The 15,652-nt window shown below is 45.7% G+C and overlaps 1 protein-coding gene across 2 annotated transcripts in view; it reads right to left on the reverse strand.

The window, feature by feature from the left end:
• kctd16b (potassium channel tetramerization domain containing 16b) overlaps positions 1-15,652 on the reverse strand; it is an 82,823-nt gene that overhangs the window by 52,236 nt on the left and 14,935 nt on the right. Inside the window, exon 2 of one of the 2 annotated variants that reach the window (XM_039004603.1) lies at positions 4,126-4,148. The exons of the other annotated variant lie outside the window; for it this stretch is intronic. Within the exon in view, the coding sequence (XP_038860531.1) occupies positions 4,126-4,148 (23 nt within the window). The remainder of the gene's footprint in view (positions 1-4,125; positions 4,149-15,652) is intronic. 2 annotated transcript variants of the gene reach the window in all.

Consider the following 15,652-nt stretch of genomic DNA (forward strand, 5'->3'; position numbering starts at 1 on the left):
CTTTATAAAGCACAGGTTTATGTCATATTTGACCTCGTGAGTTATGTCACATTTGACATTGGCGGTTATGTCACACAGTTATGCCATATTTATGAACCCTTTATAGAACATGACATACGGTTATAGATGATTTGTGACACATTGATGCCTTCATAAACTTAAAACGTGACCAAAATAAATAAATTAGGCCCTAATCTATGGATTTCACATGACTGGGAATACAGATATGCATCTGTAAGTAATAGATACCTTAAAAAATAAAGGGCTTCACAATGGACCTCAGGATCTCATAACGGTATTTTTGTGCATTCAAATTGCCAATCAATAAAATGCAATTGTGTTCGTTGTTCGTAGCTTATGCCTGCCCATACAATAACCCCACCGCCACCATGGGGCACTCCGTTCATAACGTTGACGTCAGAAAACTGCTCGCCGACACAACGTCATACACATAGTCTGCGATTGTAAGGCCGGTTGGATGTACTGACAAATTCTCTAAAAAGACGTTGGAGGTGGCTTTGGTAGAGAAATGAAACTTCAATTCTCTGGCAACAGCTCTGGTGGACAATCCTGTAGCAAGCATGCCAATTGCACACTCCCTCAAAACTTGAGACATCTGTGACATTGTGTTGTGTGACAAAATTGCACATCTTAGAGTGGCCACACCTGTCAGGTGGATGGATTATCTTGGCAAAGGAGTGTCATAACTCAGGCCTCCCGAGTGGCGCAGTGGCCTAAGGCACGACCGGCTCTGTCATAGCCGGCCACGACCGGGAGACCCATGGGGCGCCGCTCAATTGGCCCAGCGTTGACCTTGGTTAGAGGAGGTTTAGGCCAGCAGGGATGTCCCTGTCCCATCGCGCACTAGCGACTCCTGTGGCGGGCCCGGGCGCAGTGCACACTGACACGGTCGCCAGGTGTATGGTGTTTCCTCCGACACATTGGTGCGGCTGGCTTCTGGGTTAAGTGGGCATTGTGTCAAGAAGCAGTGTGGCTTGGTTGGGTTGTGTTTCGGAGGATGCACGGCTCTCGACCTTCGCCTCTCCTGTTGCAGCGATGAGACAAGACTGTAACTACCAATTGAAATACCACGAAAAAAAAGGAGTGTGATAACTCTCCTGTGATGATCTGAAGGATCACGTTACAGTGGGTCTGCTCTACAGAGTGCTCTCTCTCTCGTAGAGGGGGAGAGCGGGAAGTCGGCTGTTTTATGGCGGTCATAAACTACGCTGCCTCTATACTCTGTAGTGTTCGAGATTGGAATGTAAACTGTGGAACACAGAAAGACCCTTGGACATCAAAAGTTGGAATAATTAAATAATATTTCTATTTTTGAGATGTTAACCTTCTAAATGAGAAAATATGGGTTTTCATATAAAGTTAACCAAATAAGTGGCCACGCTGTAACGGTTTTCTTCCAGGGGTGAAGGAGAGGACCAAAGTGCAGCGCGGCTAGTGTTAAACATGTTTAATAAAGAACAAGTAAAACACTACAAACAATACAAAATAACAAATGTGCAAAAACCGACACAGACCTATCTGGTGCAGACAATCACAGAGACAGGAAACAAACACCCACAAAATCCCAACACAAAACAAGCCTCCTATATATGATTCTCAATCAGGGACAACGATTACCATCTGCCTCTGATTGAGAACCATATTAGGCTGGACATAGAAACAAACTAGACACACAACATAGAATTCCCACCCAGCTCACGTCCTGACCAACTAAACACATACAAAACAACAGAAAACAGGTCAGGAACGTGACAGAACCCCCCCCTCAAGGTGCGAACTCCGGGCGCACCCCTAAAACTCAAGGGGAGGGTCTGGGTGGGCATCTGTCCGCGGTGGCGGCTCCGGCGCAGGACGAGGACACCACTCCACCACTGTCTTTGTCCCCCTCCTTAGCGTCCTTTGAGTGGCGACCCTCGCCCACGACCTTGGCCTAAGAATCCTCCCCAAGGCCCCCACATGATTTAGGAGGTAGCTCAGGACAGAGAGGTAGCTCAGGACAGAGAGGTAGCTCAGGACAGAGAGGTAGCTCAGGACAGAGAGGTAGCTCAGGACAGAGAGGTAGCTCAGGACAGAGGGGCAACTCCGGACTAATGGCAGCTCCGGACTGAGTGGCAGCTCCGGACTGAGTGGCAGCTCCGGACTGAGTGGCAGCTCCGGACTGAGTGGCAGCTCCGGACTGAGTGGCAGCTCCGGACTGAATGGCAGCTCATGACTGAATGACCGCTCATGACTGAATGACCGCTCATGACTGTAGGGCAGCTCATGACTGGAGGGCAGCTCATGACTGGAGGGCAGCTCATGACTGGAGGGCAGCTCATGACTGGAGGGCAGCTCATGACTGAATGGCAGCTCATGACTGGAGGGCAGCTCATGACTGGAGGGCAGCTCATGACTGTAGGGCAGCTCATGACTGTAGGGCAGCTCATGACTGTAGGGCAGCTCCTGACTGGCTGGCGTCTCTGGCAGCTCCTGACTGGCTGGCGTCTCTGGCAGCTCCTGACTGGCTGGCGTCTCTGGCAGCTCCTGACTGGCTGGCGTCTCTGGCAGCTCCTGACTGGCTGGCGTCTCTGGCAGCTCCTGACTGGCTGGCGTCTCTGGCAGCTCCTGACTGGCTGGCGTCTCTGGCAGCTCCTGACTGACGGACGGCTCTAGCGGCTCCTGACTGACGGACGGCTCTAATGGCTCGGGACAGACGGGCGGCTCTAATGGCTCGTGGCAGACGGATGACTCAGATGGCGCTGGGCAGACAGATGGCTCAGATGGCGCTGGGCAGACAGATGGCTCAGACGGCGCTGGGCAGACAGATGGCTCAGAAGGCGCTGGGCAGACGGATGGCTCAGACGGCGCTGGGCAGACAGATGGCTCAGACGGCGCTGGGCAGACGGATGGCTCAGACGGCGCTGGGCAGGCAGGCAGCTCAGACGGCGCTGGGCAGACGGATGGCTCAGACGGCGCTGGGCAGACAGGCAGTGCAGGTGGCGTTGAGCAGACGGCCGACTCTGACCTGCTGAGGCGCACAGTAGGCCTGGTGCGTGGTGCCGGAACTGGAGGTACCGGGCTGAGGGCACGCACCTCAGGGCGAGTGCGGGGAGGAGGAACAGGGCTCTGGAGATGCACTGGAAGCCTGGTGCGTGGTGTAGGCACTGGTGGTACTGGTCTGGGGCGGGAAGGTGGCGCCGGATATACCGGACCGTGAAGGAGGACACGCGCTCTTGAGCACCGAGCCTCTCCAACCCTACCAGGTTGAATGGTCCCCGTAGCCCTGCCAGTGCGGCGAGGTGGAATAACCCGCACTGGGCTATGCAGGCGAACCGGGGACACCACCTGTAAGGCTGGTGCCATGTACGCCGGCCCGAGGAGACGTACTGGAGGCCAGATACGTTGGGCCGGCTTCATGACATCCGGCTCGATGCCCAACCTAGCCCTCCCAGTGCGGCAAGGTGGAATAGCCCGCACTGGGCTAAGCACGCGTACTGGGGACACCGTGCGCTTTACCGCATAACACGGTGTCTGACCAGTACGACGCCCTCTCACTCCACGGTAAGCCCGGGGAGTTGGCTCAGGTATCCAACCCGGCTTCGCCACACTCCCCTTTAGCCCCCCCCCAAGAATTTTTTGGGTGAGCCTCTCGGGTTTCCAGCCACTCTGCCTCGCAAGCGCCTCATAATGCCGCCTCTCCGCTTTTGATGCCTCCAGCTCCGCTTTGGGACGGCGACACTCCTCTGGCTCTGCCCAGGGTCCTTCTCCGTCCAGAATCTCCTCCCATGTCCATTCCTCCTTGTACCGCTGCTGCTGTTGCTGCTGCCCGTTGCCACGCTGCTTGGTCCGGGTTAGGCGGGTGTTTCTGTAACGGTTTTCTTCCAGGGGTGAAGGAGAGGACCAAAGTGCAGCGCGGCTAGTGTTAAACATGTTTAATAAAGAACAAGTAAAACACTACAAACAACAATACAAAATAACAAATGTGCAAAAACCGACACAGACCTATCTGGTGCTGTAACGACCTGGGTGTCGGGGGGTGTGAAATCAGACGCAGGAACAGCAGAGCTTCAATGCGGTGATTTTTAATTCCCAACCGGCTTTCCAAAATGTCCAACACGGACTTACTGGGTGTCATAAACACCTGTCTACTAATACGGGAGACAAACCCAGTATACAATACAATACACCACTCCCGAAATCCACAGCTACAGACGAACAATCCCGCACAAAGAAGCATACAGGCTGGCTGACTAATAAAGCCACACTAATTACCAATTAACTCAAACCAGGTGATACAAATAAACACATAAGGAGGGGGAGGAAAAAGAGTCAGTGGCAGCTAGTAGGCCGGTGACGACGACCGCCGAGCGCCACCCGAACGGGAAGGAGAGCCTGCCTCGGTTGAAGTCGTGACAGGTGCAGACAATCACAGAGACAGGAAACAAACACCCACAAAATCCCAACACAAAACAAGCCTCCTATATATGATTCTCAATCAGGGACAACGATTACCATCTGCCTCTGATTGAGAACCATATTAGGCTGGACATAGAAACAGACAAACTAGACACACAACATAGAATTCCCACCCAGCTCACGTCCTGACCAACTAAACACATACAAAACAACAGAAAACAGGTCAGGAACGTGACACACGCCCACGTGAGTATAGGCATTACGTCGGCGTCATGGACCGCCCTTTTCTCAGAAGTATATAAAACTCACTCCTGACAAAATTTACATTAGACTAGAAAACATGCAGCTGATGCTACATGAGAACTGGTTAAGAACTACAACTCTATAGGCCATCAGACTAGAAAAATGCAGCTGATGCTACATGTGAAATGGTTAAGAACTACAACTCTATAGGCCACAAGACTAGAAAACATGCAGCTGACGCAACATGTGAAATGGTTAAGAACTACAACTCTATAGGCCACAAGACTAGAAAACATGCAGCTGACGCAACATGTGAAATGGTTAAGAACTACAACTCTATAGGCCACGGAGACCATACAGCGTGTAGCGTTGGCTACATGGCTGGAAATGGTTAAACTCTGAGACTATGGATCACTACAGAATAAGAGCAAATCCTAGATGTAGAATTACTAGTCTGCAGCTGGAAATTACGTAAGTCTAGTACGGGAATACCGACAACCGCGGAAGCATCTATTCTATGCAACAACCATCTGACGTATCCATTACAACAGACACTTTCCAAAGCCTCTGAGAAAGCTACAACCACGAAAGACATTGTGACTTCTAGGGAACTCTCTGATGAACTGACTCTCCAGCAGACGGACCGGCGATTCCAACAGAGAAGACAACAATGACATACGGGCGTAAATATATACATTGCAATTATTTTCGAATGAGCGGCCGTTCATGTGCAAAGGATTAGCATTTCAATGAATATAATTATCAACTGTGTGTAGTAAATCCATTTTGTCTTTCCTGCTCTTTCTGTCTCCACCCCTTTCCATTGTCTACCAAGCCATCATACAGGTTTAGCCCACAAGGGACTTATCAATGCATTGTGTTAGTAACCAATAACTACGTTGTTTGTTTATGTAATTCTGTGATTTGATTAGTTAGTTAGTAAATAAATAATTCAGCCAATTTGTATATGCTTATTCATTATGGAGGCTAGGGTTCATGCTGATATCCAAGGGTTGGCGACATTCAGTAATGAGAACTGATGAGGTAATAATAATTCATTAATACAAGAGTGTACTTGACAAGATATGAAAATATCTGAAGAGTTATATTCGGGAATTGAAACTCTATAAACAACATATTCCTGTGGTGCCCCGACTTCCTAGGTAATTAAAGTTACATGATTAGTTTAATCGCGTAATTAAATTACACATAGAGAATTGATTTGATAAGATACAATCTTCACATTTAATGACAGTCCAGACACGACAAAAAAATGCTCACTAACAGGGATATAAACAAATTTATACAGACATTTTTAGAGAAATAAGCTTTTTTGTGCGTCTGGAAAATTTCTGGGATCTTTTATTTCAGCTCATGACACATGGGACCAACACTTTACATGTTGCGTTTATGTCTTTGTTCAGTGTAGTATGATCTCATGGAGAAAAGGACACGCTAACATTGTTTATTTACCTTTCAATTCCTTGGAGCCATGAGTGTGTCATAAAAAACCAGCATCAATCATGCAATTACATTCCTCACAGGGGTAATGGTTGTTAATCACCAGGGTCACAGTTCATGTTCATGTTTTACTGGACATAGAGCTCATCCATTTCATGTGTCCAAATCAAGTGTTTGAATTTCAAATGAGACAAAAAGAACACAAGTACTGTATTAATACAGTACATTATTTACTGGTTGAATGCAAAGCCATATCATACTCATATTTGCATTCCTACAGACTCCATCCTTCTTTAGTTGCAATAGGTCATTCAAAATTACTGAAAAAAAGAGAGACATACAGTAGCTAAAACGGCAGCTTGAGGGCATACATTTTATGTTAATAAAACAAAATACATTTTCCAAACGATGATTGTGTTGTTTATTAACTAGAGTAATTTGACTGTCAATTGTTTCATCCTCCCATAACTGTATTGCCATTTTAAGAATGTGTGGACTTAAAGCTGTTAAGTATTATCCAATAAAACTGATGAACACACACCAAACCATTTTAGTTGCAAACGGCTTATGGAAAGTTAGAGCCATTCATCAGTGACTAGTACGGACTGCGATCAATGTGTCGACATTTAGGAAATGTAATGAACAATCCCTCTCCGCACTGCAATGCTAAAATTGCTTTGTGTGAAATGTCTACCGCCGGTAATGGTGATATTTTCCGAGGAGAGGGAGAGAGAGAGCACTCGGGATGAAGTTATTGACTGGCTCTAAGACTGAGTAAACCTGACACGGTAATCCCTTCCCCCAGAGCCATCCTCTTGCTTACCTCTCAACAGCCCTGCTAAGAGGAGAGTTCCTATTACAGCCATGGAATCCCATGGCCTAGGACTGAGGGCGGGCAGGCAGGCTGCAGACACAGCCTCCTGAACGGGTGATGATGCTGCCAGGTCCTGGTGGACAGCCCTGGGGAAGGTGGATATCATACCTGTAAATGATGTAGTCCCCTTGCTCTGTTGAATTAGAACATTAGTCAGTTGGGTTCCTTGTCATGGAGATTCCGAAGAGTTCATTGGGAAAGGGTTATTTTCAGAAGCACTTGACCTGCTTAATTTCCTCCTGTCTGTTGGTGCAATTACATCCAAAACCAGACACAACAGCAGTAATGCTCAGTCCAATTCAAACGGCTGCCGGACTAGAGTAAAAACAGGCCTACAAATTAGCATCTATTTAATTACAACTGGTGTTTCATTATAGTCAAATTGCTCTTCAGCAACTAACAGAAAATGGCCGTAACTATCTGAAGGCTCAGTGTATAATACCCACCAAAGAACCACGTAAAACTGCCTAAAAAACATTGGCAACAGTGAAAAGAGGGCAAAAGATATTGGGACAGAATACATAACAAACACAATACCTTAAGCTCTAACTAACCTCACGTCATGCATCTTGCTCCTCCACCTGTGCCCCCTGCTGATTCTCCCCCTGAACACAAAGATGCTGACTCCTTTAAGACGCATTAGCATGTAAACCATTCCTCCTCTACCTGCTGTCAAAATGGGCACATCACGTTCCCAGGAGAAATACCAGGAGACAGCATCATTGCCAAGTCGTCCCTCGTAATAAACGGCATGAAAAAAGTTCCAATGACCAAGTCAGAAGCACAGGGACCCATTGAAACAGCGGAACATGCATGAGTAAGTGTTTGACATTTTGACGAGAGCATTTTGTATGCGGATGGACCGGAGGGACGTAGGGAGAGAGAGACAGAGACGGCCCGCAGTTCCCCTTTTTTCTTCTGTTTTGTTGGGTTATTCAGAGTGACTGTTCAGATAAAACTAGGAGGAGGCTGGGGCTGATGCTGGGGCTTGTCATGCAGAGGCACGCAGCCTTGGCGCCCATGGGTGAGACTCAACCTTAACGTGCCAACCAGCCATTGCATGGTGTGCCAGTCAGTCAGTCCTGTGGACCAAGCTGTCCAGGTTTAGCATTTCCAGCAGCATATCCTATTCTACTGTAATAGCTTCATGCAGCTCCTCTTGCTTCTTCCTCTGTCCCCATACAACCTCAGAGGCCCCACGAGTCTATCAATAGACCTGTCCTTTTACAGTTGCCAGAGACGATCGGCAACCTATGAAAACCTGCTTATTATTACTACCAGAAGCGGAACACTCCATATTGTTCACTTTGTTTGTATCAGCATAGTATCTGACCTGAAGTGTAGGAGGGCATTCAAGCCTGGCTGAGTGCTGGCTCAGAGCTGGCCGAGTGGGGTCAAGGGTCAGAGGAAAACATATCCATCAATTTGCTAAGCTGCAGGCTAGGGCTGGGCTTCTGGACATTAGAGCACACTGGCTATGACTTATTATGACTGTATACTTTACGGATATGTCTCTCTCCGTGTGGTGTATAGCACTACATTAAAAACCAAGGCTTCTTGATGAGAATTAGCATAGGGATCTAGCCAAGTAGTGATTTAATGCAACAATCCATGCAATTAGCAAGATATTGAGCATATTTCAATGCTAAGCAGCCTGCAGAATTTGATCTTGAGTATGTCCTTCCTCACAATACAATACTTTCCAAATACCAGTCATCCAATATTACAAACAGCTTGCTGTATAATTCAATGCAACAGAATGCTGACTCAATTAAGCGTTAGAACTTTTAGAAAGAGCTAATCGTTCTTGTTTGAGACACCACTAACCAGGCATTGAGGCCTGCTTCGAGTATATGCATGCCCTATATGGATCTATGATCACGATGCAATAGATAGCCTGTCACCAGTGACTGGCCTAATGTAGGTCCAACAGCTTTTAGCTAATGTAATGGCTAAGTGCTAGACTCAGACGGCTACTGCTCTCTCTTACTGTATTTCAGAGGTTGTGGAGAGGCTCTTCCCTGCTATATACAGTACCAGTCATAAGTTTGGACACAACTACTCATTCCAGGGTTTTCTTTATTTTTAGGTTACATCCTTATTCTAAAATAGATTTTTTTTTAATTCCTCATCAATCTATACACAATACTCCATAATGACAAAGCAAAAACAGGTCTTTAGAAATGTTTGCAAATGTATAAAAAAGAAAACTGACATATCACTTTACATAATTATTCAGACTCTTTACTCAGTATTTTGTTGAAGCACCTTTGGCAGCGATTACAGCCTCTAATCTTCTTGGGTATGATGCTACAAGCTTGGCACATCTGTAATTGGGGAGTTTCTCCCATTCTTCTCTGCAGATCCTCTGAAGCTGTCAGGTTGGATGGGGAGCGTCGCTTTACAACTATTTTCAGGTCTCTCCAGAGATGTTCGATCGGGTTCAAGTCCGGGCTCTGGCTGGGCCACTCAAGGACATTCAGAGACTTGTCCCGAAGCTACTCCTGCGTGTCTTGGCTGTGCACTTAGGGTCATTGTCCTGTTGGAAGGTGAACCTTTGCCCCAGGCTGAGGTCCTGAGCGCTCTGGAGCAGGTTTTCATCAAGGATCTCTCTGTACTTTGCTCTGATCATCTTTGCCTCGATCCTGACTAGTCTCCCAGTCCCTGCCGCTGAAAAACATCCCCACAGCATGATGTTGCCATCGCTATGTTTCAACATAGGGATGGTGCCAGGTTTCCTCCAGACTTCACGCTTGGCATTCAGGCCAAAGAGTTCAAACTTGGTTTCATAGAGCCAGAGAATCTTGTTTCTCATGGTCTGAGTCCTTTAGGTGCCTTTTGGCAAACTCCAAGCAGGCTGTCATGTGCCTTTTACTGAGGAGTGGCTTCAGTCTGGCCACTCTACCACAAAGGTCTGATTGGTGGAGTGCTGCAGAAATGGTTGTCCTTCTGGAAGGTTCTTCCATCTCCACAGAGGAACTCTGGAGTTCTGTCATACTGACCTTCGGGTTCTTGGTCACCTCCCTGAAAAAGTCCCTTCTCCCCGCAGTTTGGCTGGATGGACAGCTCTAAGAAGAGTCCTGGTGGTTCCAAACTTCTTCCATTTAAGATTGATGGAAGTCACTGTGTTATTGTGGACCTTCAATGCTGCAGAAATGTTTTGCTACCCTTCCCCAGATCTGTGCTTCGACATAAACCTGTCTCAGAGCTCTACGGACAATTCCTTTGACCTCGTGGCTTGGTTTTTGCTCTGACATGCACTGTGAACTGTGGGACCTTATATAGACAGGTGTGCGCATTTCCAAATCATGTCCAATCAATTTAATTTACCACAGATGGACTCCAATCAAATTGTGGAAACATCTCAAGGATGATCAATGGAAACAGGATGCACCTAAGCTCAATTTCGAGTCTCATAGCAAAGGGTCTGAATACTTATGTAAAAACAAAGGTTTTTCAATTTCTAAAAACCTGTTTTCACTTTGTCATTATGGGGTATTGCGTATAGATAGCTGAGGATTTTTTTTATTTAATCGATTTTATAATAAGGCTGTAACATAACAAAAGGTGGAAAAAGTCAATGGGTCTGAATACTTTCCGAAGGCACTGTACATATACATGTATATATATATATACACTGAACAAAATATAAACGCAACATGTAAAGTGTTGGTCCAATGATTCCTGAGCTGAAATAAATGATCCCAGAAATGTTCCATCTGCACTAAAAGCTTATTTCTCTCAAATGTTGTGCACAAATTTGATTACATCCCTGTTAGTGAGGGTTTCTCCTTTGCCAAAATAATACATCCACCTGACAGGGGTGGCAAATCAAGAAGCTGATTAAACAGCATGATCATTACACAGGTGCACCTTGTGGTGGGGACAATAAAATGCCACTCTAAAATGTGCAGTTTTGTCACACAGCACAATGCCACAGATGTCTCAAGTTTTGATGGAGCATACAATTGGCATGCTGACTGCAGGAATGTCCAGCGGAACTGTTGTTAGAGATTTTCTCTACCATAAGCCGCATCCAATGTCATTTTATGGAATTTGGAAGTACGTCCAACCAGCCTAACAACTGAAGACCACCTGTAACCACGCCAGCCCAGAACCTCCACGTCCGGCTTCTTCACCTGCGGGATCATCTGAGACCAGCCACCCGGACAGCTGATGAAACTGAGGAGTATTTATGTCTGTAATAAAGCTGAACAACCCATGGCTGCGCCCCTGCCCAGTCATGTGAACTCCATAGATTAGGGCCTAGTTTATTTATGTCAATTGGCTGATTTCCTGATATGAACTGTAAATTGTTGCATGTTGTGTTTATATTTTTTCTTCAGTGTATACACACTACCGTTCAAAAGTTTGGGGTCATTTAGAAATGTCTTGGTTTTTGAGAGAAAAGCTATTTTTTGTTCATTAAAATAACATAAAATTGATCAGAAATACTGTGTAGACATTGTTAATGTTGTAAATAACCATTGTAGCTGGAAATGGCAGGTGTTTTATGGAATATCTACATAGGCGTGCAGAGGCCCATTATCAGCAACCATCACTCCTGTGTTCCAATGGCATGTTGTGTTAGCTAATCCAAGTTTATCATTTTAAAAAGGCTAGAGGAACTGGACAGAGGAACTAGAAGGCCAGCATCCTGGAGTCACCTCTTCACTGTTGACATTGAGACTGTTGTTTTGCAGGTACTATTTAATGAAGCTGCCAGTTGAAGACTTGTGAGGCATCTGTTTCTCAAACTAGACACATTTGTGCTCTTGCTCAGTTGTGCACCGGGGCCTCCCACTCTTCTTTCTATTCTAGTTAGAGCCAGTTTGCGCTGTTCTGGGAAGGGAGTAGTACACAGCGTTGTACGAGATCTTCAGTTTTTTGGCAATTTCTCACATGGAATAGCCTTCATTTCTCATAACAAGAATAGACTGACGAGTTTCAGAAGAAAGGTCTTTGTTTCTGGCCATTTTGAGCCTGTAATCGAACCCACAAATGCTGATGCTCCAGATACTCAGCTAGTCTAAAGAAGGCCTGTGTTATTGCTTCTTTAAGCAGAACAACAGTTTTCAGCTGTGCTAACATAATTGCAAAAGGGTTTTCTAATGATCAATTAGTCTTTTAAAATTATAAACTTGGATTAGCTAACACAACGTGCCATTGGTTGCTGATAATGGGCCTCTGTACGCCTATGTAGATATTCCATAAAAAATCTGCCGTTTCCAGCTACAATAGTCATTTACAACATTAACAATGTCTACACTGTATTTCTGATCAATTTGATGTTATTTTAATGGACAAAAAAAATGTGCTTTTCTTTCAAAAACAAGGACATTTCTAAGTGACCCCAAACTTTTGAACGATAGTGTATATATATACACAAAAGTATGTGGACACCCCTTCAAATTAGTAGATTCGGCTATTTCAGCCACACCCATTGCTGCCAGGTGTATAAAATCGAGCACACAGCCATGCAAACTCCATAAAAACACATTTGTAGTAGAATGGCCTTACTGAAGAGCTCAGTGACTTCACATTTCGTCAAATTTCTGTCCTGCTAGAGCTGCCACGGTCAACTGTAATTGCTGTTATTTTGAAGTGTAAACGTCTAGGAGCAACAACTGCTCAGCCGCAAAGTGGTAGGCCACACAAGCTCACAGAACGAGACCACCGAGTGCCAGTACAACAACTGTTTGGCGGAAGCATCATGAAATGGGTTTCCATGGCCGAGCAGCCACACACAAGCCTAAGATCACCATGTGCAATGCCAAGCGTCGGCTGGAGTGGTGTAAATCTCGCCGCCATTGGACTCTGGAGCAGCGGAAATGCGTTTTCTGGAGTGATGATTCACGTTTCACCATCTGGCAGTACGACGGACAAATATGGGTTTGGCGGATGCCGGGAGAACACTACCTGCCCCAATGCATAGTGCCAACTGTACCTTTTGGTGGAGGATGAATAATGATCTGGGCTAGCCCCTTAGTTCTAGTGAATGGACGCTACAGCATACAATGACATTCTAGACGAATCTGTGCTTCCAACTTTGTGGCAACAATTTGGGGAAGGACCTTTTCTGTTTCAGCATGACAATGTCCCCGTGCACAAAGCAAGGTCCATACAGAAATGGTTTGTCGAGATCAGTGTGGAAGAACTTCACTGGCCTGCACAGAGCCCTGACCTCAACCCCACTGAATACATTTAGGATGAATTGGAACGCCGACTGCGAGTCAGGACTAATCGCGCAACATCAGAGCCCAACCTCACTAATGCTCTTGTGGCTGAATGGAAGCAAGTCACCACAGCAATGTTCCAACATCTAGTGGGAAGCTTTCCCAGAAGAGTGGAGGCTGTTACAGTCACAAAGGTAGGACCAACTCCATATTTATTCCCATTATTTTGGAATGAGATGTTGGACGAGCAGGTGGCCACATACTTTTGGTCATTTAGTGTAGAGAGAGAGAGAGAGAGAGAGAGAGAGAGAGAGAGAGAGAGAGAGAGAGAGAGAGAGAGAGAGAGAGAGAGAGAGAGAGAGAGAGAGAGAGAGAGAGAGAGAGAGAGAGAGAGAGAGAGAGAGAGAGAGAGAGAGAGAGAGAGAGAGAGAGAGAGAGAGAGAGAGAGAGAGAGAGAGAGAGAGAGAGAGAGCACTGGGAGGGCTCTGTTGGGGCATGAAAATGGTCATGCTATTGTTTGCAGATTATGGGATGTTTATATAGACATCATCTCTTCATAATTAATCAGAAGCCAGTGTGTTGGAGAGTGTTTGTCTGCCTACACTGTAACAGTATTCAGTCCATAGTGAGACTGCAGAGAAGGAATTTAGAAAGATCTAATCACATTCATAATGAATGTGCAGGAATTAGAAGCTAAAAGGTCCCAAACACAACACAAAGCAGACTGCCACTGACATTTTCACTCCCAATTAACTATTTGGAGCTACACTGAACAAAAATATAAACATGTAAAGTGTTGGTCCCATGTTTCATGAGCTGAAATTAAAGAAATGTTCCATACTGTATGCACAAAAAGTTTATTTCTCTCAAATTTTGTGCATAAATTTGTCTACATCCCTGTTAGTGGGCATTTCTCCATTGCCAAAATAATCCATCCACCTGACAGGTGTGGCATATCAAGATGATATGAAAGGCTATGATTTATAGCAACCAGTGCATTAAATTCTGATGAGATTATTCCATTATTGATCATAATGTTCGGAGATTAACATATTTTTCCACGTGAGTTTACTGTATTGTAAAGATTGTATTCAAAATATTTTGACTGATTGAGGAATTAGGCAGTGGCATGGGAACAGCCTGTAGGAATGGCTCATGAAGATAACGATAAACTGAGCATAGCCCACAGTTCCATTGTCATGGTCAGCTACATACCGTCAGTAAACAAAACATTTTGGTACACGGCTAAGGATAAACGTTGGTTTTATATGTGCATAATAACTTATTACACTATAAGGCCACAAACCTCTGAAACCATGCTGCTGGCCGATGCAGTGGACTTAACTACTGCACAACATCTCAGCTTATTTCCATGCAATCATGTCCTATCTGTCTAAATTCCAGGATTATACTGACTGTGGTGTAATCTGAGTTATTTTCAACATGATTTGCTGTCAGTGCAATTGGTGCAATGAGGCAAACTTGGACATCATGAGGGACCGCAAGAGAAAGCGAGAGTGAGAGAGTCTGACAGAGACAAATAAAGCAAAACAATGGCACATCAGACTAGAAATGTTATTTTTCTCAGAGAGGATTAACTTGTGTTTGTCTTAAGGGACGGCTGGGGACGTTTTCCTCTCAGAGCCACCGTTCCTCAAAGCGCATGCAGTCAGAGAGCTATAAAAGGCGGAACCGGACACATTGTCTTTCTCCCTCCATTGGTGCTGCTGATGTTGGAGCTTTGCTGCAGAGCTAATTCAGTTACCGTGTGTGAGTGCTGCATTATGAAGTGTGCAGTGCATTTCCTCCCTCCATGCCTGAGTGAATGTGAAAACAGAATAACGTCCTGCTGACGTGTTTTCTCTCTCTCTCTCTCTCTCTCTCTCTCTCTCTCTCTCTCTCTCTCTCTCTCTCTCTCTCTCTCTCTCTCTCTGTGTGTGTCTCTCTCTCTATCTCTCTCTCTCTCTCTCTCTGTGTGTGTGTCTCTCTCTCTCTCTCTCTCTCTCTCTCTCTCTGTGTGTGTCTCTCTCTCTCTCTCTCTCTCTCTCTCTCTCTCTCTCTCTCTCTCTCTCTCTCTGTGTGTCTATATATCTATCTATCTATCTATCTCTCTCTCTCTCTCTCTCTCTCTCTCTCTCTCTCTCTCTCTCTCTCTCTCTCTCTCTCTCTCTCTCTCTCTCTCTCTCTCTCTCTCTCTCTCTCTCTCTCTCTCTCTCTCTCTCTCTCTCAAACCTGACTAGGCTTTGATGTCTGGAAGACTCGCTGGAAAACTTCAGCCGTCTCTAGGAAGGCACGGAAACCATTTGAAGAGCGAATGCAAACTTCCCTAATGGTGTGTGGGTGGAGGAAAGGAAGAAATGTTGAAATGATCTCACAATTTGCCAGTAAAAATGGTTGTTGGTTGTTAACCCTAAAACTGTGATTCAAAATGTACCCAAGTGGCTTCTTATGGCATGACCCTGGTCTTCACACAGCTTGTACA

This window comes from Salvelinus namaycush, chromosome 12, assembly GCF_016432855.1.
Source record: "Salvelinus namaycush isolate Seneca chromosome 12, SaNama_1.0, whole genome shotgun sequence".
Lineage (NCBI taxonomy): Eukaryota > Metazoa > Chordata > Actinopteri > Salmoniformes > Salmonidae > Salvelinus > Salvelinus namaycush.